General features: G+C 33.2%; 1 protein-coding gene across 1 annotated transcript; it reads right to left on the bottom strand.

The window, feature by feature from the left end:
• Nucleotides 1-10,950: 10,950 nt before the first annotated feature.
• Nucleotides 10,951-19,234, bottom strand: LOC134696389 (heat shock 70 kDa protein 12A-like). The gene is made up of 5 exons (XM_063558128.1): nt 19,167-19,234; nt 17,948-18,278; nt 15,886-16,104; nt 13,338-13,494; nt 10,951-12,169 (listed from the first exon to the last, which is right to left on the bottom strand). The coding sequence occupies exons 1-5, from the start codon at nt 19,205-19,207 to the stop codon at nt 11,118-11,120; spliced, it is 1,800 nt and encodes a 599-aa protein (XP_063414198.1). The 5' UTR covers nt 19,208-19,234; the 3' UTR covers nt 10,951-11,117.
• Nucleotides 19,235-19,526: the final 292 nt, after the last annotated feature.

The raw sequence follows: 19,526 nt of genomic DNA, 5'->3' as shown, positions 1-19,526 counted from the left end.
TACAACCAATCGTATGATAAATAAGTAAACAACAAAACTGAAAAATAAATAAACCAATCAGACCGTTATCTATATCAAGGTGTTAAGATCGCAAAAACGACAACTATTATACCTCCTTAGTTTTTCGCGTTGAACTACATGTAAACTACGATTTTACTACTTTAATATATATAGACTCTCTGTATTCTGTCTACTGTTTTCTTTGAAATGTTTACTATTTGAGGGGTCATACCATTTGCATATATACTAAAATAAGTAAAATGGTCTCTGAAACTAGAGGGTCAAACTTAACCAAACTTAGCCACAATCATTATTAGGGTATCTAGTTACAAAATGTGTCCGGTGACCTGACTAACCAACAAAAATGGCCGCCATGGCTAAAAATAGAACATAGGGGTAAAATGTAGATTTTGGCTCGTAACTCTGAAACCAAAGCATTTAGAGCAAATCTGACATCAGTTAAAATTGTTATTCAGGTCCAGACCTATCTGCCTTTTGAAATTTTCAGATGAATTGGACAACTGGTTGTTGGGTTGCTGCCCCCCCCCCCCCAATAGGTAATTTTTAAAGACAACTTTTAACAATTTTCATAAGTTTGGTAATTTTTTTAAAAATATTTTCCTCTGTATCTAAAGGGCCAAATTCATTATTGATAGAGAAAATTGTAAGTAGCAAAAATGTTCAGTAAATTAAGATCTTGTCATGAATCAATCTGTGTCCTTTGTTTAATATACACATAGACCAAGGTGAGCGACACAGGCTTTTTAGACCCTCTAGTTTTTCTTTTACTGTATTTTGTATTTTTTCTCTAAAAACCACATATTTCACTCAAAAATAACCTTTTCCTCAAATTATATTAATAATGGTGATTATAATATGTTGTCAGTACAAGTCATTTATTTCTATTCCGTTATATTTGGATTTTCTCTTGTCTTATCCATCTTTAGTAACTGTGGAACAAGTTTGTAGAGTTAGTTTGATTAATTACAGTGGAGAGCACTTCTAACCTCTCATTAAATCTGTCTGGAGAACTGTTCTAGGACTGTACGTAGAACTGTCAGCCTGACACCTTTAGCCAGTTCTAGCTAGAACAGCTCTAGCCTAGAACTAATTTAGTCAGTTCTGATATTTCCTGACAGTTATACCCTAGAACAGTTTTATACAGTTCTAGCTAGAACTGAACCAAAACTTTAGTCAGTTCTACTTCTAGAACAGTTCTACGGTTAGAATTGATTTCTTATTCTACGGATAGAATTGAATTTTATAAATTCTACAGCCAGAATTGATTTATAAATTCTACGGCTAAAATTGATTTATAAATTCTACGGCTAGAGTTGATTTATAAGTTTTAAGAATTTTTTGCCTTAACATAAAGGCTTAGGTAAAATAGCGATTTAAATTATATAGAGTTTTGCTATTTTGTCGGTTTTATTTCAGATTTACAATCGGCAAGAGAACATGTATGTGACTGTTCCAAGTCAGGAGCATATAATTCATTGATTTTCTTTTGTTGATGTGTTACATAAATTATTTGTTTTTCTTTCATTTTTTATACATAAATTAGGCCGTTAGTATTATTATTTGAATTGTTTTACATTTGTTATTTCGGGAGTCAGGATGGCTCATTATCACATAACAAAATTATCGGACCTCATTAACCAAATGTAATATCTATTTACGAGTAGTTTTATACCTCGGACGGCCCGTGAAAGTTCTAGCTAGAACTGTATAAATTAATGAGGTCCGAAAGTTTAACAAAAATGTTTTGACCGCATCAATCTAAACTGACATTATTTGCTCTTTCTTTCTGTAAATTTATATACTAGTAGCTGCACAGTACTTCAGTTTTAATTTTAGGTCTAGAGGGACTGTAAAATACAAGTTACAGCAATATTGGAAAACCATTTTGTTCGAATCAATTTATAGTGCCAGCATGCAGGGGCAGACCCAGTTATTTTAAAAAGGCGGGGGGGGGGGGGGGGGGGGGGTCCCAACCATGGGTAAAGGGGGGTTTTAACTATATGCTCCCATTCAAATGCATTGATCAGTAAAAAATATAGAAAATCTGCTATTATATACAGTGGAGATCACTTCTAACCTCTCATTAGAACTGTCAGAATAATCTGTCATAGAACTGTTCTAACCTGTCCTAGAACAGTTCTAGCTAGAACTGTTCTACCCTAGAACTGTTCTAGGTAGAACTGTCAGGATCAGTTCTAGGTAGAACTGACTAAATCAGTTCTAGGTAGAACTGTCAGGATCAGTTCTAGGGTAGAACTGTCTAAAACTGTTCTAGGTAGAACTGTCCAAATCAGTTCTAACCGTAGAACTGTCAGCAGAACTGACTAAATCAGTCAGGACTGTAGAACAGTTCTAAATGACGTCACTACAGTAAGGGCACTTTAGAATTTAGAAGAAATAAATCACTTCCAATTACTTTGCTATTTAATAGCAGATTTTCTATATTTTTTACTAATCAAACGTTACATGTACAAATATCGAAGTGAATTAAAGGTTATCCAACTCATCGGAGAAACATTTTTATAAGATTGCATAGAAAACATCATTGTTTACGTTTCTTCGTTCCCCGTCTTTAACAGTCTCTTCATAAAACTCTGCATTTGATTCATGGAAGTTTAATCTTAATTTACCTTGTTTACCTTGGATTTACATTCATGATTTAAGATTCTGTTTTGACAAATGTTCAAACGAAAATTGTACAGTGGATGAATAATGGGATATTTTAACGAAAAAAGTGTTGTTAAACGTAAAAAAACTATGTAGGCTACATTTGCATTATATCGTAAATAATCTGGGAGTGTGGAAGTTGGAACGTCAGAAAAATATACTCAATGTGAACATGAATGAAACATTTGCCACTGGACATTAGGCTACAAACAAAACCAATCATTTTCCTCCTTCAAATTATTCCAAGAAGAGAACTTCTCATAAAAATGTACATGTTATGTACTTTTCATTTTAAAATAAAGTATATGAATCAGTCTGAGTCATGTAGTGTTGGATGATGCCGTTAAATAGTTTTGTTTAAAAAAAAAACCATCATGAACTACACTGTCTTTAAAAGTCACTTTTGTGACGATTCATTATTTAATAATTTAATTCCCTTATGAAACTGAATTGTTTGCCGCAAACTTGCAGCAAGTCTGCTGCAAGCTTGCGGCAAACAAAAAGTTTGCAGGAACACATAAAATAGTGTTTGCAGATGTTTGCCGCTAGCTGCAAACTTCCGGCAAACATTGCTGCAAGCTTGCGGCAAGTTTGCAGAAACATCAATGTTTGCCGTAAGATTGCCAGAAAGTTAAAAATTATAGAGAATGTTTGCCGCAAGATTGCAGAAAACTTTGACCATTCAATATGTTTGCCGCAAGATTGCAGAAAACTTTGACCATTCTATATGTTTGCCAGAACATTGCCGGAATTACACAATATTGACTGGGCATGCCTAGTTGGCACTTCCTGGATGCTAACAATTTGAAATTGTGGCTTGGTCATGTTGTTTGAGTTTAGGAATGCTTTTTACATATAAGAGATCAAGGAGGCATTTTGGTTCAATAATATGGGATAATCAGTATGTAATTGTGTAAGTACAAATAATTCATAGAACTGCATGTTTTAATAAAATAATTAATGTATTTTTTATCATCATAGATAATTGAGTAAGCAACTATATATACATGTATGTGTGGTTAAAAAACTTAAGCTATTATAAGTTTGAATTTGTTACTGATGTACTGCACCATCATGATCATGTTTATTAAGATTAAGTTAGGGACTTTATTGTTTTCTATACAAAAGACTTGTGCATGCAATTATACCTAGCTTTATACTCAATACATCTTTAGATTTTACATTTTTCAGTTTTTGATACAGGTATATTATATTTAATTATGTCATTTGAGAATGACTCTTGCCACTTTTTCAAAACTCAAATGCATGTATGTATTTCCTCACATCTCACAAGTTTGCAAGAATTCTTTCAATGGCTGTTGAAAGACAGGAATGGACTTTTAAAAAATGTTGATGTGTAATTTGAAAGAGATAAATTGAATGTGTCTACACACATGACATTGGTTAAGTGTAGTTCCTGCAAGTTTGCCGCAAGTTTGCAGCAAACAATTGCCGCAAGCTTGCAGCAAACAGTTGCCGCAAGCTTGCGGCAAATCTAATTTGCATAATTATGTTTGCCGCAAGCTTGCCGCAAACTTCATTTGCATGGTAAAATGGTTGCGGCAAGTTTGCAGCAAACGTTTGCTGCAAGCTTGCGGCAATGTTTGCTGCAAACTTGCGGCAAATGTTTGCCGCAGGGCTGATTTTTCGGTAAGGGTTTTGGATGTAACGGGTCTCTGATTGGCTGACATTATTTTGTTATCAGCCCATAGATAAAAGTTAGTCATGTGACCGTATCGTCATCAACGTTTTTTCATGGTTTGCCAAGGTTTAAATTGGAAGTTAGAATTAAATTATAAGAAATGACTAATATTTTTTTCTGTCTATTTGAAATAACATAAAAAAATGTGGTGCATGCACACTGTTAAAAAAACCTGCTACCCGCGTTATTCAGTGTGCACCAAATTTTTTATGTTATTTCTTCATAGACAGAAAAAATATTACAGTCATTTCTTTAATAAATAATAATATTATCGATACAGAGAGGAAATAAGGGCGCGCTTAAAATCTATTTTGAAATTTGGTATTGTCTTTATCATGCAGTATCTATCCTGACATAGAAATATTATTGGTTTACAATGAGGCCATACATTTATATATTTACATGATAAAGTATATATGTTCAGTTTTGGTTGATGCGGTCAAATAATGTTGTTATTAAAACAACTCAGTCTGATATATCGAAACTACTGAAATTTGTTAGCAATTCAATATTTTGAATATAAAGAGGACATACTGTCATTTGAATTATACTATCCATCGTGATTGGTTGTTGTCTGCTCTTTGGTCGGGTTGTTGTCGCTTTGACACCTTTCGCCATTTCCTTTCTCAATTTTATAAGTGATTTACAATGCAGCTATATAATTATCTATATATTAAGATTTACATTATTATTATGTCATAATCATGATAATAAAGTGTAAATATGGTCAGTTTTGGTTGCTGCAGACACACAATTTTGTTATACCAGTCTGTCTTCGGTATGAAAACTACTGAAATTTGTTTACATGTATGATGCAATATTTTTATTAAAAAGAGGACACGCTGACACTGTTAATTGATGCAAAAGAAATTAGGTGTTCCAATATTTCTGTCATTTGTATTATACAATCAATTCTTACATAACAATATAACAGATTTACTATGCAACTAAAAGATTTAACAGTACATAAAAAAGAGCAAATATGGTCAGTTTTGGCTGATGTAGTCATATATGGTCAGTTTTGGTTGATGCTGTCAAATATGGTCAGGTTTGATTGATGCAGACAAATAATTTCAGATATGAAATCTAACGATGTTTGTTTCCGATGCTATATTTTGAATAAAAGTAGGAAATACTGGCACTCTCAATCGATGAATTTTTTTTTTGTGGTCTTTAATTTCCAATATTGCAGCTATTTATATACTACAGTCCCTCTTGACCTAAAATTATAACTGAAGTACTGTGCAGCTATATAGACTTGCATAAAAAAAGCAGATATGGTCAGTTTTAGTTGATGCGGTCAGTAGATTTTATTACACAACTCAGTCTAAAGTATGAAAACTACTGATATTTGTTTACGATTAAATACTTTGAATAAAAAGAGGACATGCTGGCACTATAAATTCATGCGAACAAAGTTTTGAGGTCATTGTTTTCCAATATTGCTGTAACTTGTATATTCCAGTCCCTCTTCATGCTCTTGACCTAAAATTATATCTGAATTACTGTGCAGCTATAAAGATTTGCAGAAAAAAAGAGCAAATAAGGTCAGTTTAGATTGATGTGGTCAAAAGATTTTATTACATTACTCAGTCTGAAGTATGAAAACTACTGATATTTGTTTACGATTCAATACTTTGAATAAAAAGAGGACATGCTGGCACTTTAAATTCATGCGAACAAAATTTTGAGGTCATTGTTTTCCAATATTGCTGTAACTTGTATATTACAGTCCCTCTTGACCTAAAATTATAACTGAATTACTGTGCAGCTTTATAGCTTTGCAGAAAGAAAGAGCAAATAAGGTCAGTTTATATATAAAAAAGAAGATGTGGTATGATTGCCAATGGGACAACTATCCACAAAAGACCAAAATGACACAAATATTAACAACTATAGGTCACTGTACGGCCTTCAACAATGAGCAGAGCCCATACCGCATAGTCAGCTTAGATTGATGCGGTCAAAAGATTTTATAACCCGACTCAGTCTGAAGTATGAAAACTACTGATATTTGTTAACGATTCAATACTTTGAATAAAAAGAGGACATGCTGGCACTTTAAATTCATGCGAACAAAATTTTGAGGTCATTTTTTTCCAATATTGCTGTAACTTGTATATAACAGTCCCTCTTGACCTAAAATTATAACTGAATTACTGTGCAGCTATGTAGATTTGCAGATAGAAAGAGCAAATAAGGTCAGTTTAGATTGATGCGGTCAAAAGATTTTTGTATAACAGGTCCGTCCGAGGTATGAAAACTACTCGTAAACAGATATCACATTTGTTTAAGATTCATTATTTTAAATTAAAAGATGACATGCTAGTATTATAAATTGATTGCAAATAAAATTTTGAAATCATTTAATGTTTGCCAATATAATTAGTATCCTTGCCTAAAAATAAACTGGATTCCTGCAGTGTGCAGCTAAATGTATATAGATTTATATGAAGAAATCAAATATGGTCAGTTTAAGTTTATAGTGGATCGATGGCAGATCCAGAGGGGGCGACCCCTTTTTTTGACGATCAATGCATTTGAATGAGGACATATAGTTGGACCCCCCTTTTTTCCTGGGTTGGGACCCCCAACCCCCACCCCCTTTTAAAACTTCTGGATCCGCCGGACCAACGTATTACATTATAGATGGTCAGATAATTTTGTTATTAAAAACGAGCCATCCTGACTCCCGGAATGACAAATGTAAATAATTGAAATAACAATGCGCCCCCCTCTCCCCCATATTAACGGCCTAATTTATCTTCAAAAAATGAAAGAAAAACAAATAATTTATGTAATACATCAACAAAAGAAAATCACTGAATAACAGGCTCCTGACTTGGAACAGTCACATACATGCAGAATATGGCGGCTTAAACATGTTCTCTTGCCGACGAAAAATTTGAAATAAAACTGGCAAAATAGCAAAACTTTTTATAATATTAATCGCTATTTTGTCGAAGCCTTTATATTTAGTCAAAGATTTCTTAAAAATTATAAATCAATTCTAGCCGTAGAATTTATAAATCAATTTTAGCAGTAGGATTTATAAATCAATTCTAGACGTAGAATTTATAAATCAATTCTAGCCGTAGAATTTTTAAATCAATTCTAGCCGTAGAATTTATAAATCAATTCTAGCCGTAGAATTTGTAATCAATTCTAACCGCAGAACTGTTCTAAAAGTAGAACTGACCAAAGATTTGGTCAGTTCTAGGTAGAACTGTCAGGATCAGTTCTAGCTAGAACTGACCAAGTCAGTTCTAGCTAGAACAGTTCTAACCTAGAACTGACTAAAAGGTGTCAGGCTGACAGTTCTACGTACTGTTCTAGAACAGTTCTCCTGACAGATTCTGACAGATTTAATGAGAGGTTAGAACTGATCTCCACTGTAGCAAAGTAATTGGAAGTGATTTATTTCTTCTAAATTCTAAAGTGCCCTAGCTTATTGCAGTGACGTCATTTAGAACTGTTCTACAGTCCTGACTAATTTAGTCAGTTCTACTGACAGTTCTACGGTTAGAACTCATTTGGACAGTTCTACCGAGAACTGATATAGACAGTTATACCCTAGAACTGATCCTGACAGTTCTACCTAGAACTGATTTAGTCAGTTCTACCTAGAACTTAGTCTGACAGTTCTACTTAGAACAGTTCTAGATTAGAACTGTTCTAGGTAGAACTGTTCTAGGACAGGTTAGAACAGTTCTATGACAGATATTCTGACAGTTCTAATGAGAGGTTAGAAGTGATCTCCACTGTATATTTAGAGATCTAGTTACAATATTGGTACGATAACCCTTACTTATAACTTTGTTTAGAGGTTCGATGAGTTTACATGGATTACATTGTGATTTCCTCGCTTTAAGTACAATATTACCATAAAATTTAGGATGTGAAATACCATTTTTAATAAGTTTTCTACAGGTATGGCCAAATTTACTAATCAAATCTGTGTATCTATGAAAGAATTTAGTAAAAGTTTTAAGCAATTTATGGTATCGAAATCCCTGACACAACAATTTACCAGTGATGAATTGATTACGTTCGTTAAAATCTATGACATCAAAACACACACGGGCAAACCGAACGAGGTGGGATACATAAACACCGTATGATGGAGGCAAAGGATCATCGTTAAAAAAGGAAAATTAACAATAGGAAATGAAAAATCGTCTCTTTTGTCGTACATTTTAGTAAGAAGTTTCCCGTTTGAAATTGAAATGTCTAAATCTAGAAAAGGACAACTGCTGCTGTTTATGTTACATTTAGTTAAAGTAAGTTATTTTGGGTTTGAAGTATATTTAGAGAACTCTGGATTATTCAAGATAAAATCGACCACTCTATCAGTTTTAAATATATGCCTTTTTCTTAGGGATTAGTAGCAAATGTCAATTTGAAAATCTTTGATTCAACCGACTGCGCGAATATTGTATCCAGAGCCTTTTTACTCTAGTGGAGTATGCAACCATGAAGTCACCGAGACATTTATGATATTGATGATTGGTATTTGCTTTCTAAACATCTACTTATATTCCAAGCAGATTTAAGAAGACATGAAATTAAAATATTTAATCAATATAATTATTTTAACCGTGTTTACTTTATAAAACTTTTCATGCTACTTTTTCATAATAAATTTCCTTCAGTAACTGCAGAAAAGGATTTTATATAGTGAGAATTAATTTTTGTATCAAAATCATATTTCCAACCCAGCAAAAACCAATTATTAACCGAAGGTGTGGTCAATACCAAAGTTTCAGTTCTCTTACTCTAATCTATTTGCATCTTGATAAGGTGAAAACAAAAGGTACAGAGAATATAAATACGTATTTTTAATAACAAAGATACCCAGAAAAAAAAACAGTTTAATATTTGAATTAATATATAGATATACAAATTTGTCGTATGAGTGCCAATACGATAACTCTCCATTCATGTACATTTTTTTTTAAGTAAACCATTATAGGTCAAAGCACGGTCTTTAACACGGAACCTTTGCTCACACCGAACAGCAAGCTTTTAAGGCCCCAAACAATTACTAGACCATTGTAAAACCATTCAAACAGGAAAACCAACGGTCTATTCTATAATCTAAAAAACGAAAAAGACGTACTGTATGTATGTGCCTGTCCCAAGTCAGGAGCATGCATTTCAGTGCTTGTCGTTTATTGATTTGTAACATATTTGTTTTTGATAATTTGTTTGTATATGAATTAGGTACATTTGTAGTACAAGTACGAGTTTCTTCGTTTGAATAGTTTTGAGGTTGTCATTTTTGAGATTTTAATAGAAGACTATCATGCAGTATGGGCTTTGCTCATTGTTGAATTGCGTTCTCGATAACTTATAGTTATTACTTTCTGTGTCATTTAGTCTATTGTGAAGAGTTGTCTCATTGGTAATCATACGACATCGTCTTTTTCCGACGTAGTCGGTATAGTTTCGGTTTGTGCACTTTGAACTTAAGGACGCTTAACTATGGCAACAGAAAACGCATACTCGAACATCCTTTTTGTGATTGGACAAAATGCTGTCACAGTGGGTGATTTGGTTGTGTTGGAAAAAACGTCTCGAAAATTATAACGTGATGGAAAGCAAGTGAAAACCTTTTAACTATTTGAACTAAATGTTACAAAGATTTATATTTTTATTAAAATAATTGTTTCTCCAATAGCTCTTTGCATCCATGACAGCTGTTTATTCGGGACAATTATATAATTTTCCCATGACTTTTAGAACGCACCTACGCATGTGAAATTTCCGCGAAGTTTGGTGAATGTAAACAGAAAGATACCACTTATACTACCAATAGTTTCTTGCTTTGTTAACCATGAATTAAGTTTAATGTAAACAGTAGTAAAGGTATATTTGTTTCTTGTTATTTGCACTGGATTTTTTGACAAATAAATTGTTTAGGTGTCATCACAATATTCTTATATATCATTGCCTAAATATAACTAGACTTAGTAAAGAATATTCAGATGGAGATTTTATTAAAGAAGTCCTGCATCATTAAGTCATTGTGCTTCTGAAGGTTATCGAAATGATAGGTTTAAACATATACTCAAATTAAAATACGTCGGATATCTTTTTTAAAGATAGTTCTTGTTTCCGATGTAGTCGGTGTAGTTTTGGTTTGTGCCGTTTGAACTTCAGGACGCTTAGCTATGGCAACAGAATACGCATGCTCGCAAATCCTTCCTGTGATTGGACAAAATGCTGTCATGGTTTTGTGTTTGAAAAAACGTCCCGTTAATTATATCGTGATGGAAAGCAAGTGAAAAACTATAAATATTTGAACTAGATCTTACAAAGATTTATATTTAAAATTTTATTAAAATAATTATTTCTCCAATAGCTCTTTGCATCCATAACAGCTGTTTATTCGGGATAATTATATAATTTTTAATGTAAACTTTGTTGTACGAACGTACATAAATTTTAGAACGCACCTACGCATGTGCGATTTCCGCGGTGTTTTAAATTGGTGAATGTAAACAGAAAGATACGAGGACCGAGTATACTGAACACAAACAGAGAAAACGTTATTTAAATGGTAAATCACTTATTTAAATATAATTGGAATATTCACAAAACAATTGGTAACTACGTCGGATATCTTTTTTAAAGATAGCTTTTGTTATATTTGTGACAATATTAATTGTGAAAGATGACTACTGGCTTTTGTTTTGTAAACAATTGTTTACTTTTTAATAGTTCACTAAATCAATTCAAATTGAATTTCACAAATATCACCACTTCGCATATTCTTTGCTCTGAATAATAGTTCAGTTCCACCAAAAAACATTGTTTCTTCAATTTCAAGAGTCTCCCCCTTTTTGAGGGGAGGTATTGGGACTATGAGATTACCGAGGCGTTGACAACTAGGATCAGTGACATATCGGGGATTAGTGTCATCTGAAATGTATACTGTGCACTCTAGAGTCTTTTCGTCGGTTTTTAACGCCTGAAAAATTTGTCCCGAGGAATGACCGTCTTCTACTTTTTCCCCTTTGACAGCAAATTTATAAAATACATCTTTGCAGCGATCAACTCCATCAATTCGCACTTTTTTGGTTTCCGGATGTAGTTCAGCGTCCCATTCCGGCCAGCTTTGTATTCCGTAAGTTTTCCTCAATATTCGCTTTCCAATAATCTTTGGTTGGTGTCCGAATAAAACAGCACCTCTTAGGACAGCCAATCCAGCCTCGTCAGGAATAATAATTTTCTTACTTGGAAACTTCTGTCTCATTGCCGTTTGGACAAGCTCACATTCGGAAAACCCACCAACCATTATAATATGATGAAGGTCGGAAAGGTTTGGGTGTTTGAGCAGTTTATCAACATGTTTTATTATTGAATCTATTGTTGACTTGAATAGCTTCCGAAATGCCTCCGGTTTTACAGAAAGTTTCTGTCCCTTGCATGAAACTGATTCCTTATAAATAGACTTCTGAATGGCATCGGGCACTGACGTGCAATGTTTCCGTGTAATTTCTATTAAAGATACAGGTAATGTAATAATAATATCAGTAATATATTCTGTAGTAATTGTTCTTTTTTTCACTTCAAACTCATGAAAAAGAATTGTGTAGTCTTCAAGTTGATTTGAATGAAGCTCGCTTATAACTTTCTTAGTGAATACCGAGTTGACAAATTCTAGATAAGCTCTGTCAACAGCTGTTCCACCCCAGTCTCCTCCACTAGGTGGGAGCACCTCTTCCAGGGAACCATCAAACTTACGTTCATGTACGGTTATGTCTGCAGTACCACCTAAAATTTAAATATGATTCATTATCTTGAATAAGCCGTGGTGAAGTTTTATAACAAGAATTGTCACCTCCATTGCATGGTCATATTTTCAATACAAATATTAGTAATCTTTCTTATTAAAACATATCTTGCTTTTGACAGAAGGGAGCATAATTATTTTTCTCGTGTGTGCATCTTTCCATCTGTTTGTTCGTTCTTTTTCAAGTTTTAGTTTTCACATTGGTTTAATTATAAAAAAAAAGATGTCGTATGATGGCCATTGAGAAAACTCTTCACAAGAGACCAAATGGTACAGATATTAACAACTACAGGTCACCGTACGGCCGTCAACAATGAGCAAAGCCCATACCGCATAGTCAACGTTAAAAGGCCCCCAAATGACAATGTAAAACAACTAAACCGAGAAAAGTAATGGCCTTATTATTATACAGAAGAAAATGAACGAAAAAACAAATATGTAACACATAAACAAAAGACATCCACCGAAATACAGGCTCTTGGCTTGGGACAGATACAAACATACAGAATGTAACGGGGTTATTAAAACATGTTAGCGGGATCCCAACCCTCCCCTAACTGTGACCTGGGACAGTGGAGTAACAGTACAACATAAGAACAAACTATAAAATCAGTTGAAAAAGGCTGACCTCATCGGGTTGGATAAAACTACAAATACTACAAATACAAGTAGACGTGACCGGGTACTTCAACATCCCAACAACAAAAAGACGCTGAGTTCGTATATAGATCTGAGAGTACTCGCAGCAACTTGAAACATAAATGTACACTTCTTATTCTCAATTTCGGCATAGCAAAAGCGAAAAAGATATACTGCATACCTCACCAATACGTATGCAGTATATGGCTACATGTATGGGTTGGGTTTTATTTACATTAATTGCATAACTAGAAGATACAATACCTAATATATATTAAATGTTTCTGGATACAATACGGCTAATCTTCCTTTGCCCTAATCGTGCCTCTAGAAAATTGAGAATTCCTGTCTATTTTTTCTTTCTTTCATAAATGCATTCCATATGCTCCATTTTGACACTAACTTATTTCAAAGCCATTCTTCTTCTTACAAATACCCACACCCTTTTTCAGAATTCACTGGCCAAAGAACCAGCCTACTGACGGTTTTAAAATTTGAAGATTGACTTACCGCCAAGATCGATCACCACATATTTTGTTCCTTTTTTAATTGTTTCTGAAAATGTTTTATCTGTCTTTTTATCAATATTAGTTCTAAGTTCCTGGCAATATATGGAGGCTGCTTCTGGTTCTAAAGCTATTATCAAATCTTTGCTTTGTATCCCCGCCTAGAAAAAAAAAACATTCAGTGGAAACAAATATGACAATCAAGTAAGTGGTTGCTAAAAGAGTACATAAATAGTTCGAACGAGAACATGCTAACGAGATGTAAATATTCATATGTGTGTAAATGTACGTACTAGACTGACACGATGAAAGACAAAATCGACCACTCCTACAGTTCTAAATATATGCCTTTTTCTTATGGATTAGTAGCAAATGTCAATTTGATAAAGATGACGTTCTTTCACTAAACAATTCAAAATTTGGTGACTATGTGGAACGCATCTATCCCATCGAATTGGAGATAAAGGATACTACAGATACAGTTAAGTCAGCTTCATATCTTGACTTACATCTAGAAATTGACAATGAGGGTCGGTTGAAGACAAAACTTTACGACAAAAGAGATGATTTCAGCTTTCCAATTGTGAACTTTCCATTTCTAAGTAGCAACATTCCAGCAGCACCTGCATACAGGGTATATATCTCTCAATTGATACGATATTCCCGTGCTTGCATTTCCTATTATGATTTTCTTGATAGAGGGTTACTGCTCACAAGGAAGCTATTAAATCAAGAGTTCCAAATGGTGAAGTTGAAATCATCCCTTCGTAAATTTTATGGACGCCATCACGAGTTGGTTGACCGGTATGGAATAACCATTTCACAAATGATATCGGATATGTTCCTTACGTCGTAACTACAATCCCCTTCCCTTTCATGAATTTGACCTACCGAATTAGACTATTTACCGGATTTGTAATCACGTAAGCAACACGACGGGTGCCGCATGTGGAGCAGGATCTGCTTAACCTTCCGGAGCACCTGAGATCACCCCTAGTTTTTGGTGGGGTTCGTGTTGTTTATTCTTTAGTTTTCTATGTTGTGTCGTGTGTACTATTGTTTTTCTGTTTGTCTTTTTCAGTTTTAGCCATGGCGTTGTCAGTTTGTTTTAGATTTATGAGTTTGACTGTCCCTTTGGTATCTTTCGTCCCTCTTTTGAAAATCTTTGATTCAACCGACTGCGCGAAGATTGTATCCAGAGCCTTTTTACTCTAGTAGAGTATGCAACCATGAGGTCACCGAGCCATTTATGATATTGATGATTGGTATTTGCATGCTTTCTAAGCATCCACTTATATTCCAAGCAGATTTACGAAGACATGAAATTAAAATATTTAATCAATATAATTATTTTAACCGTGTTTACCTAAACCTTTTCATGTACTTTTTCATGATAAATTTCCTTCAGTAACTGCAGAAAAGGATTTGTATAGTGAAAATTCATTTTTGTATCAAAATCATATTTCCAACCCAGCACATGTGGCACCTGTCGTGTTGCTTATATAATATCAAGTTTCAGCAAAAACCAATTATTAACCATAAGGCGTGGTAAATACCAAAGTTTCAGTTATCTTACTCTAACATATTGGCATCTTGATAAGGTGAAAACAAAAGGTACAGAGAATATAAATACGTAAATATAAAAAACAAAGATACCAAGAAAAAAACCAGTTTAATATTTGATTTAATATATAGATATAAAAAGTTGTCGTATACGTATACAATACGACAACTCTCCATTCATGTACAGTTTTATAAAAGTAAACCATTATAGGTCAAAGCACGGTCTTCAACACGGAACCTTTGCTCACACCGAACAGCAAGCTATTAAGGCCCCAAACAATAACTACACCATTGTAAAACTATTCAAACAGGAAAACCAACGGTCTAATCTATAATATAAAAACCGATAAAGACTAACTAGTATGAACTTCATCAAAAAACGACAACTGCTAAACATCAGGTTCCTGACTTATGACTATATGAGAATGTAAAGATAAACCTTTGTCTTGCCTAAGATTGATGCTGTACGTGTACGTGTAAAAGTGTAAAGATGACTACCAAAACAATAATTGCATTGGTAAGTAAAACAAGAAAATGTTTTAAATATAGTGTTTGTTCAGAAGCTATAATGCCTTAATCATAAAGAAGATTCAAAGTTTTGACATTTCCCATGAATGTTTAACACAGATTTTAAAAGATGTTTTCTATAAAAAGCTACGGTCATCTATGTTAAAAAATACTGGACAATGAATGAATATAAAAAATGTTGTATAATTTTGCTTCAAGTGTTTAACATACCTCTTAATCACAGTAAAAGCTTTTGTCAACGTATCATAAAATCTTAATTTATAAATTGTAAAAACGAGGAGGGTGTACAAATATACTCTACGCTTTTATACATACTAGTAATAGCCTAGACCTGTTATCCCTGATTGTGTATGTAATTTTCTTAATATTTTAGATTGTTTGTCAGTCAAATGTTAAAGTAATAAAATCAGTTTTATCAATGATACTATACTAATATTTTAAAATGTGTATTTATTACGAACCTGTTCTGCTGCTTTCCGCATGAATATTTTTGACTTGTCATCCCATATAGCTGGGACAGTAAGAACATAGTGGATATCTTTTGTTTCCACTTTTTTCAAACTTGTGATTAGCTTTCCAATTGCTTGATCCTTTAAATATTTAATTGCAAAAGCAAAAATATCTATTGCCTTCATTTCTTCACCATTTTGGTCTTTGATAAAAGTTTTCAAGTTTACTGCCTGCAATTAAGAGAGATAACATAGAATGAACTAACTAGAAATACATTCCTATTTTACAAATCTTCAACAGTAAAATTGATTGCAAAATGGTGTTCATGAATGACTATCTGTATCAAAAATGGATATTTAATTATAATTTGATTCCTTTGCGGAGATTATCAAATTAAATGGCATAGATTTTTAATTATTGTTTTTATATCAATTTCTTTTCTAATAATGAGTTCCACAAGATATCAAACACGAATTAATGTTTTAACATATTACTGTCTGAGTTATCCCGCTTCGTTACATTTGTTGTTTTTATAGTGATATTAAGATGATAACACAATAATGACTGCTGTACCCCTATTTTTGACATTTTTTCTCTTTGAGTATGTTTGTTTTGTTCATACATCGTTGACAATGTAATGGAATTTGATGCGACTGTCATACAAGTGAGAGGTTTAGCTAGCTATAAAACCAGGTTCAATCCACCATTTTCTACATTAGAAAATGCCTGTACCAAGTCAGGAATATGACAGTTGTTATCCATTCGTTTGATGTGTTTGGACTTTTGATTTTGCCTTTTGATTTTGGATTTTCCTTTTGAATTTTCCTCGGAGTTCGGTATTTTTGTGTTTTTACTTTTTGTCCAAAGATCATCCTTTACAGAAAATAAAGCTAACAAGGAACAATTGACGTCGCTTGCTGTAGTAGACTACATGTAGACATAAACTTTTAAAATACCATTTATAATCAATTATTACCCTTCTCCGATGTCAATAGATATCCCCGTGCATAATAGTCTATTGTCTTCCTTAATGTCTAGGTAGCCCATGCATTATAATACATTGATCAATATAATGACAATATTATAAGCTGGTTTTTTTTATAATTTCAAGTTCATTATGATATCTCAGAAACTAAGTTATATGGGTTTTTTTTCCAGTTCTCAACACTTATTTTTAATTGCATTGGTATATCACAATTCATATACTTTTTAAAAAAAATTAACATATAAAAAAGACGAAATCGTTGATACAATGCACAAGTATGCAGCAGCTACATAAGAGAGTCAGAGACCGTTAAAAAATCATACACGAAAGAAGAGAAAGGTTACTTTAGGACCCGAACCCAAGCAATGGAGATCAATCCAATTAAGACGATTAGCTACTTTAAGAATACAGACAACCATACGACCTTAACATTACAATGAGGAAAACTCGTACCATATACTTGACTATTGAAGGCAGGCACTTTGATAAATAATGTCGAACAATTCAAACGAGAAAACTAACGACTGAAATTTATAAGCAAACGGATTAATTTCAAATAAGACAACTTCGTGATGTATGGTAGTCAAATGATAATAAATTTAAATCATAATCGGTCTTAAGAAATGTAAGAAACATTTTGGCCTGTGAGTGCAATACTGTCTGTGCCTTCAAGTAGCTCTATAAATGTTGTCTGTAAGTATAACAAATGACCGACAGTTAATAGCAATTGCTGCAAAAAGCATACAAAAATTAAATAACACATTATGCTGGATACGAAAACAGTAAAATCACAAAAATACTGAACTTAGAGGAAAATCATTTCGGAAAGTCCATAATCACATGGCAAAATCAATAATAAAACGCATCAAAAACGAATGTCATATTCCTGACTTGGTACAGGCATATTTTAAATGTAATAGACATATTTTTACAGTCATTATTTTATGAGAGCTGATCGAAGAAACATAAACCTTTGATCACAGAGATGAAAATTTTCAACTGAATTCAAATGGGTCAGTTTAAAGAAAAAGAAAAAAAAGCAATAAACAGTACAAGTATATGTAAAAATATAACCCCATTCAATTTACCTTATCGTGTAGTTCCATCTTAAACCGGCTAAAATAACGAAATACTTCCTTGCTTTTCTTTTTGTCACTGTCATCTGAATCCGAATCCGAATCCGAGTCATCCTCGAGACTACCCATAAATTTGTTCTCTGCATCAAACCCAAATGCTACAAACTGGTTGTCCTCGTCAATAAGAACGGACGTCGGAGCTTTCCTGGACAGTAAATTATTATTTCTCCATTCGCACGTGTACATGGTTTCGGGAGAATTTCGTGCTGAAAATGCATACCCAGAATAGGTCGTCCCAAAATCAATTGCAGCCACAAAAAGTTTGGCAGAACCCATTTCATGGCTGGAAAATAAATATTATAAAATATCAATTTTTCATGATATAAAAATAAAAAGATGTGGTATGATTGCCAATGAGACAACTATCCATAAAAGCCCAAGTAATACAGAAATTAACAACTATAGGTCACTATGCAAAGACTATAACTTCTTTTTTTTGTTCTGCTACTTTCATTTTTTTTTTAATATTTCTTTTCTTCTTTTTTTTTTGGGGGGGGGGGAGGGGGCACATCTAATGTAATTTCGTTTTGAATCGGATACCAAACATGTCACAACTTTTAACATTACGTTTTCTTTCATATCTGTTTTCTTTGATATTTTAGAATAGCGTTATATCTGTTCTTTTACAAAAAAATCACATGGTATTGTCTTTATCATCTTTATACACAGATTGTGGTCAACTCGGTCTTTCGTTATATATTTGCAAAATTTAGTTAACAGGCATCTTTTAAATATTATAGAATTTTACTCCATTGGCAAATGGGGTATACTAGTACTATATAATTATTGATCCTCTTCTAATATTTAGACATACATAACAGGTGGAAGGTAAATTGGTTTAAGGTGGAAGGAAGCTACTTTCGGTTTCGAAAATTACATCTTTAAAAAAATATTATCAGTTAAATATTCATTTGAATATTATATTTTTGTAACTGAGTACTATAATATAGAATAAAGTTCAATTTATAAACTATTTTATGATAAGTTTGAAAACTGTGACTGTCACACCAGATTAACATAGACTAGTTACTACACATGCCTTGTTACGACTATAACTAGTACTAAACTACAAGCAATATATACTAGCGTTTGTGATCTTAAGATCTAAATGTTTATAAAATGTCTACCATTCAATATGCAAATTAGACTTTAAATAATTCATTCTACTCACCTGTTCTTTCCCTTTTCATCTTGTTTTGTACTTTTTGCCATAGTTCGTAAGTGGGAAGTAAATAATAATACAAGGGAAACAACTCAATGTGAATTATGAACTAGATTTCAACCAGAGGCGACTGATAACCTTTATAGTGGGTCTCATTGGTCTAAGTGTGACGCGGGATTGCCATTTTTTTGTAAGCGTGACACGTGAAAGTCACATTTTTGTGCCGTGAAAACGGGAAATGGAGGGTTTTTTTTATACAAATAAGGCCGTTAGTTTTCTCGTTTGAATTATTTTCAATTGTCATTTCGGGGCCTTTTATAGATGACTATTGCTCATTTTGAAGGCCGTACGGTGACCGATAGTTGTTAA

This window comes from Mytilus trossulus, chromosome 14 (assembly GCF_036588685.1).
Source record: "Mytilus trossulus isolate FHL-02 chromosome 14, PNRI_Mtr1.1.1.hap1, whole genome shotgun sequence".
Taxonomy (NCBI): Eukaryota; Metazoa; Mollusca; class Bivalvia; order Mytilida; family Mytilidae; genus Mytilus; species Mytilus trossulus.
This window is presented reverse-complemented; position numbering and strand designations above follow the sequence as displayed.

Excerpts from the sequence above, each read along its gene's own strand:
- LOC134696389 (XM_063558128.1), bottom strand. The coding sequence starts at position 19,207 with ATGGCAAAAAGTACAAAACAAGATGAAAAGGGAAAGAACAG. Across the intron at positions 18,279-19,166 it reads GATGAAAAGGGAAAGAACAG|CCATGAAATGGGTTCTGCCA; the intron begins GTGAGTAGAATG and ends TTTATTTTCCAG. Across the intron at positions 12,170-13,337 it reads TGTGGTGATCGATCTTGGCG|GTGGTACTGCAGACATAACC; the intron begins GTAAGTCAATCT and ends TTTAAATTTTAG.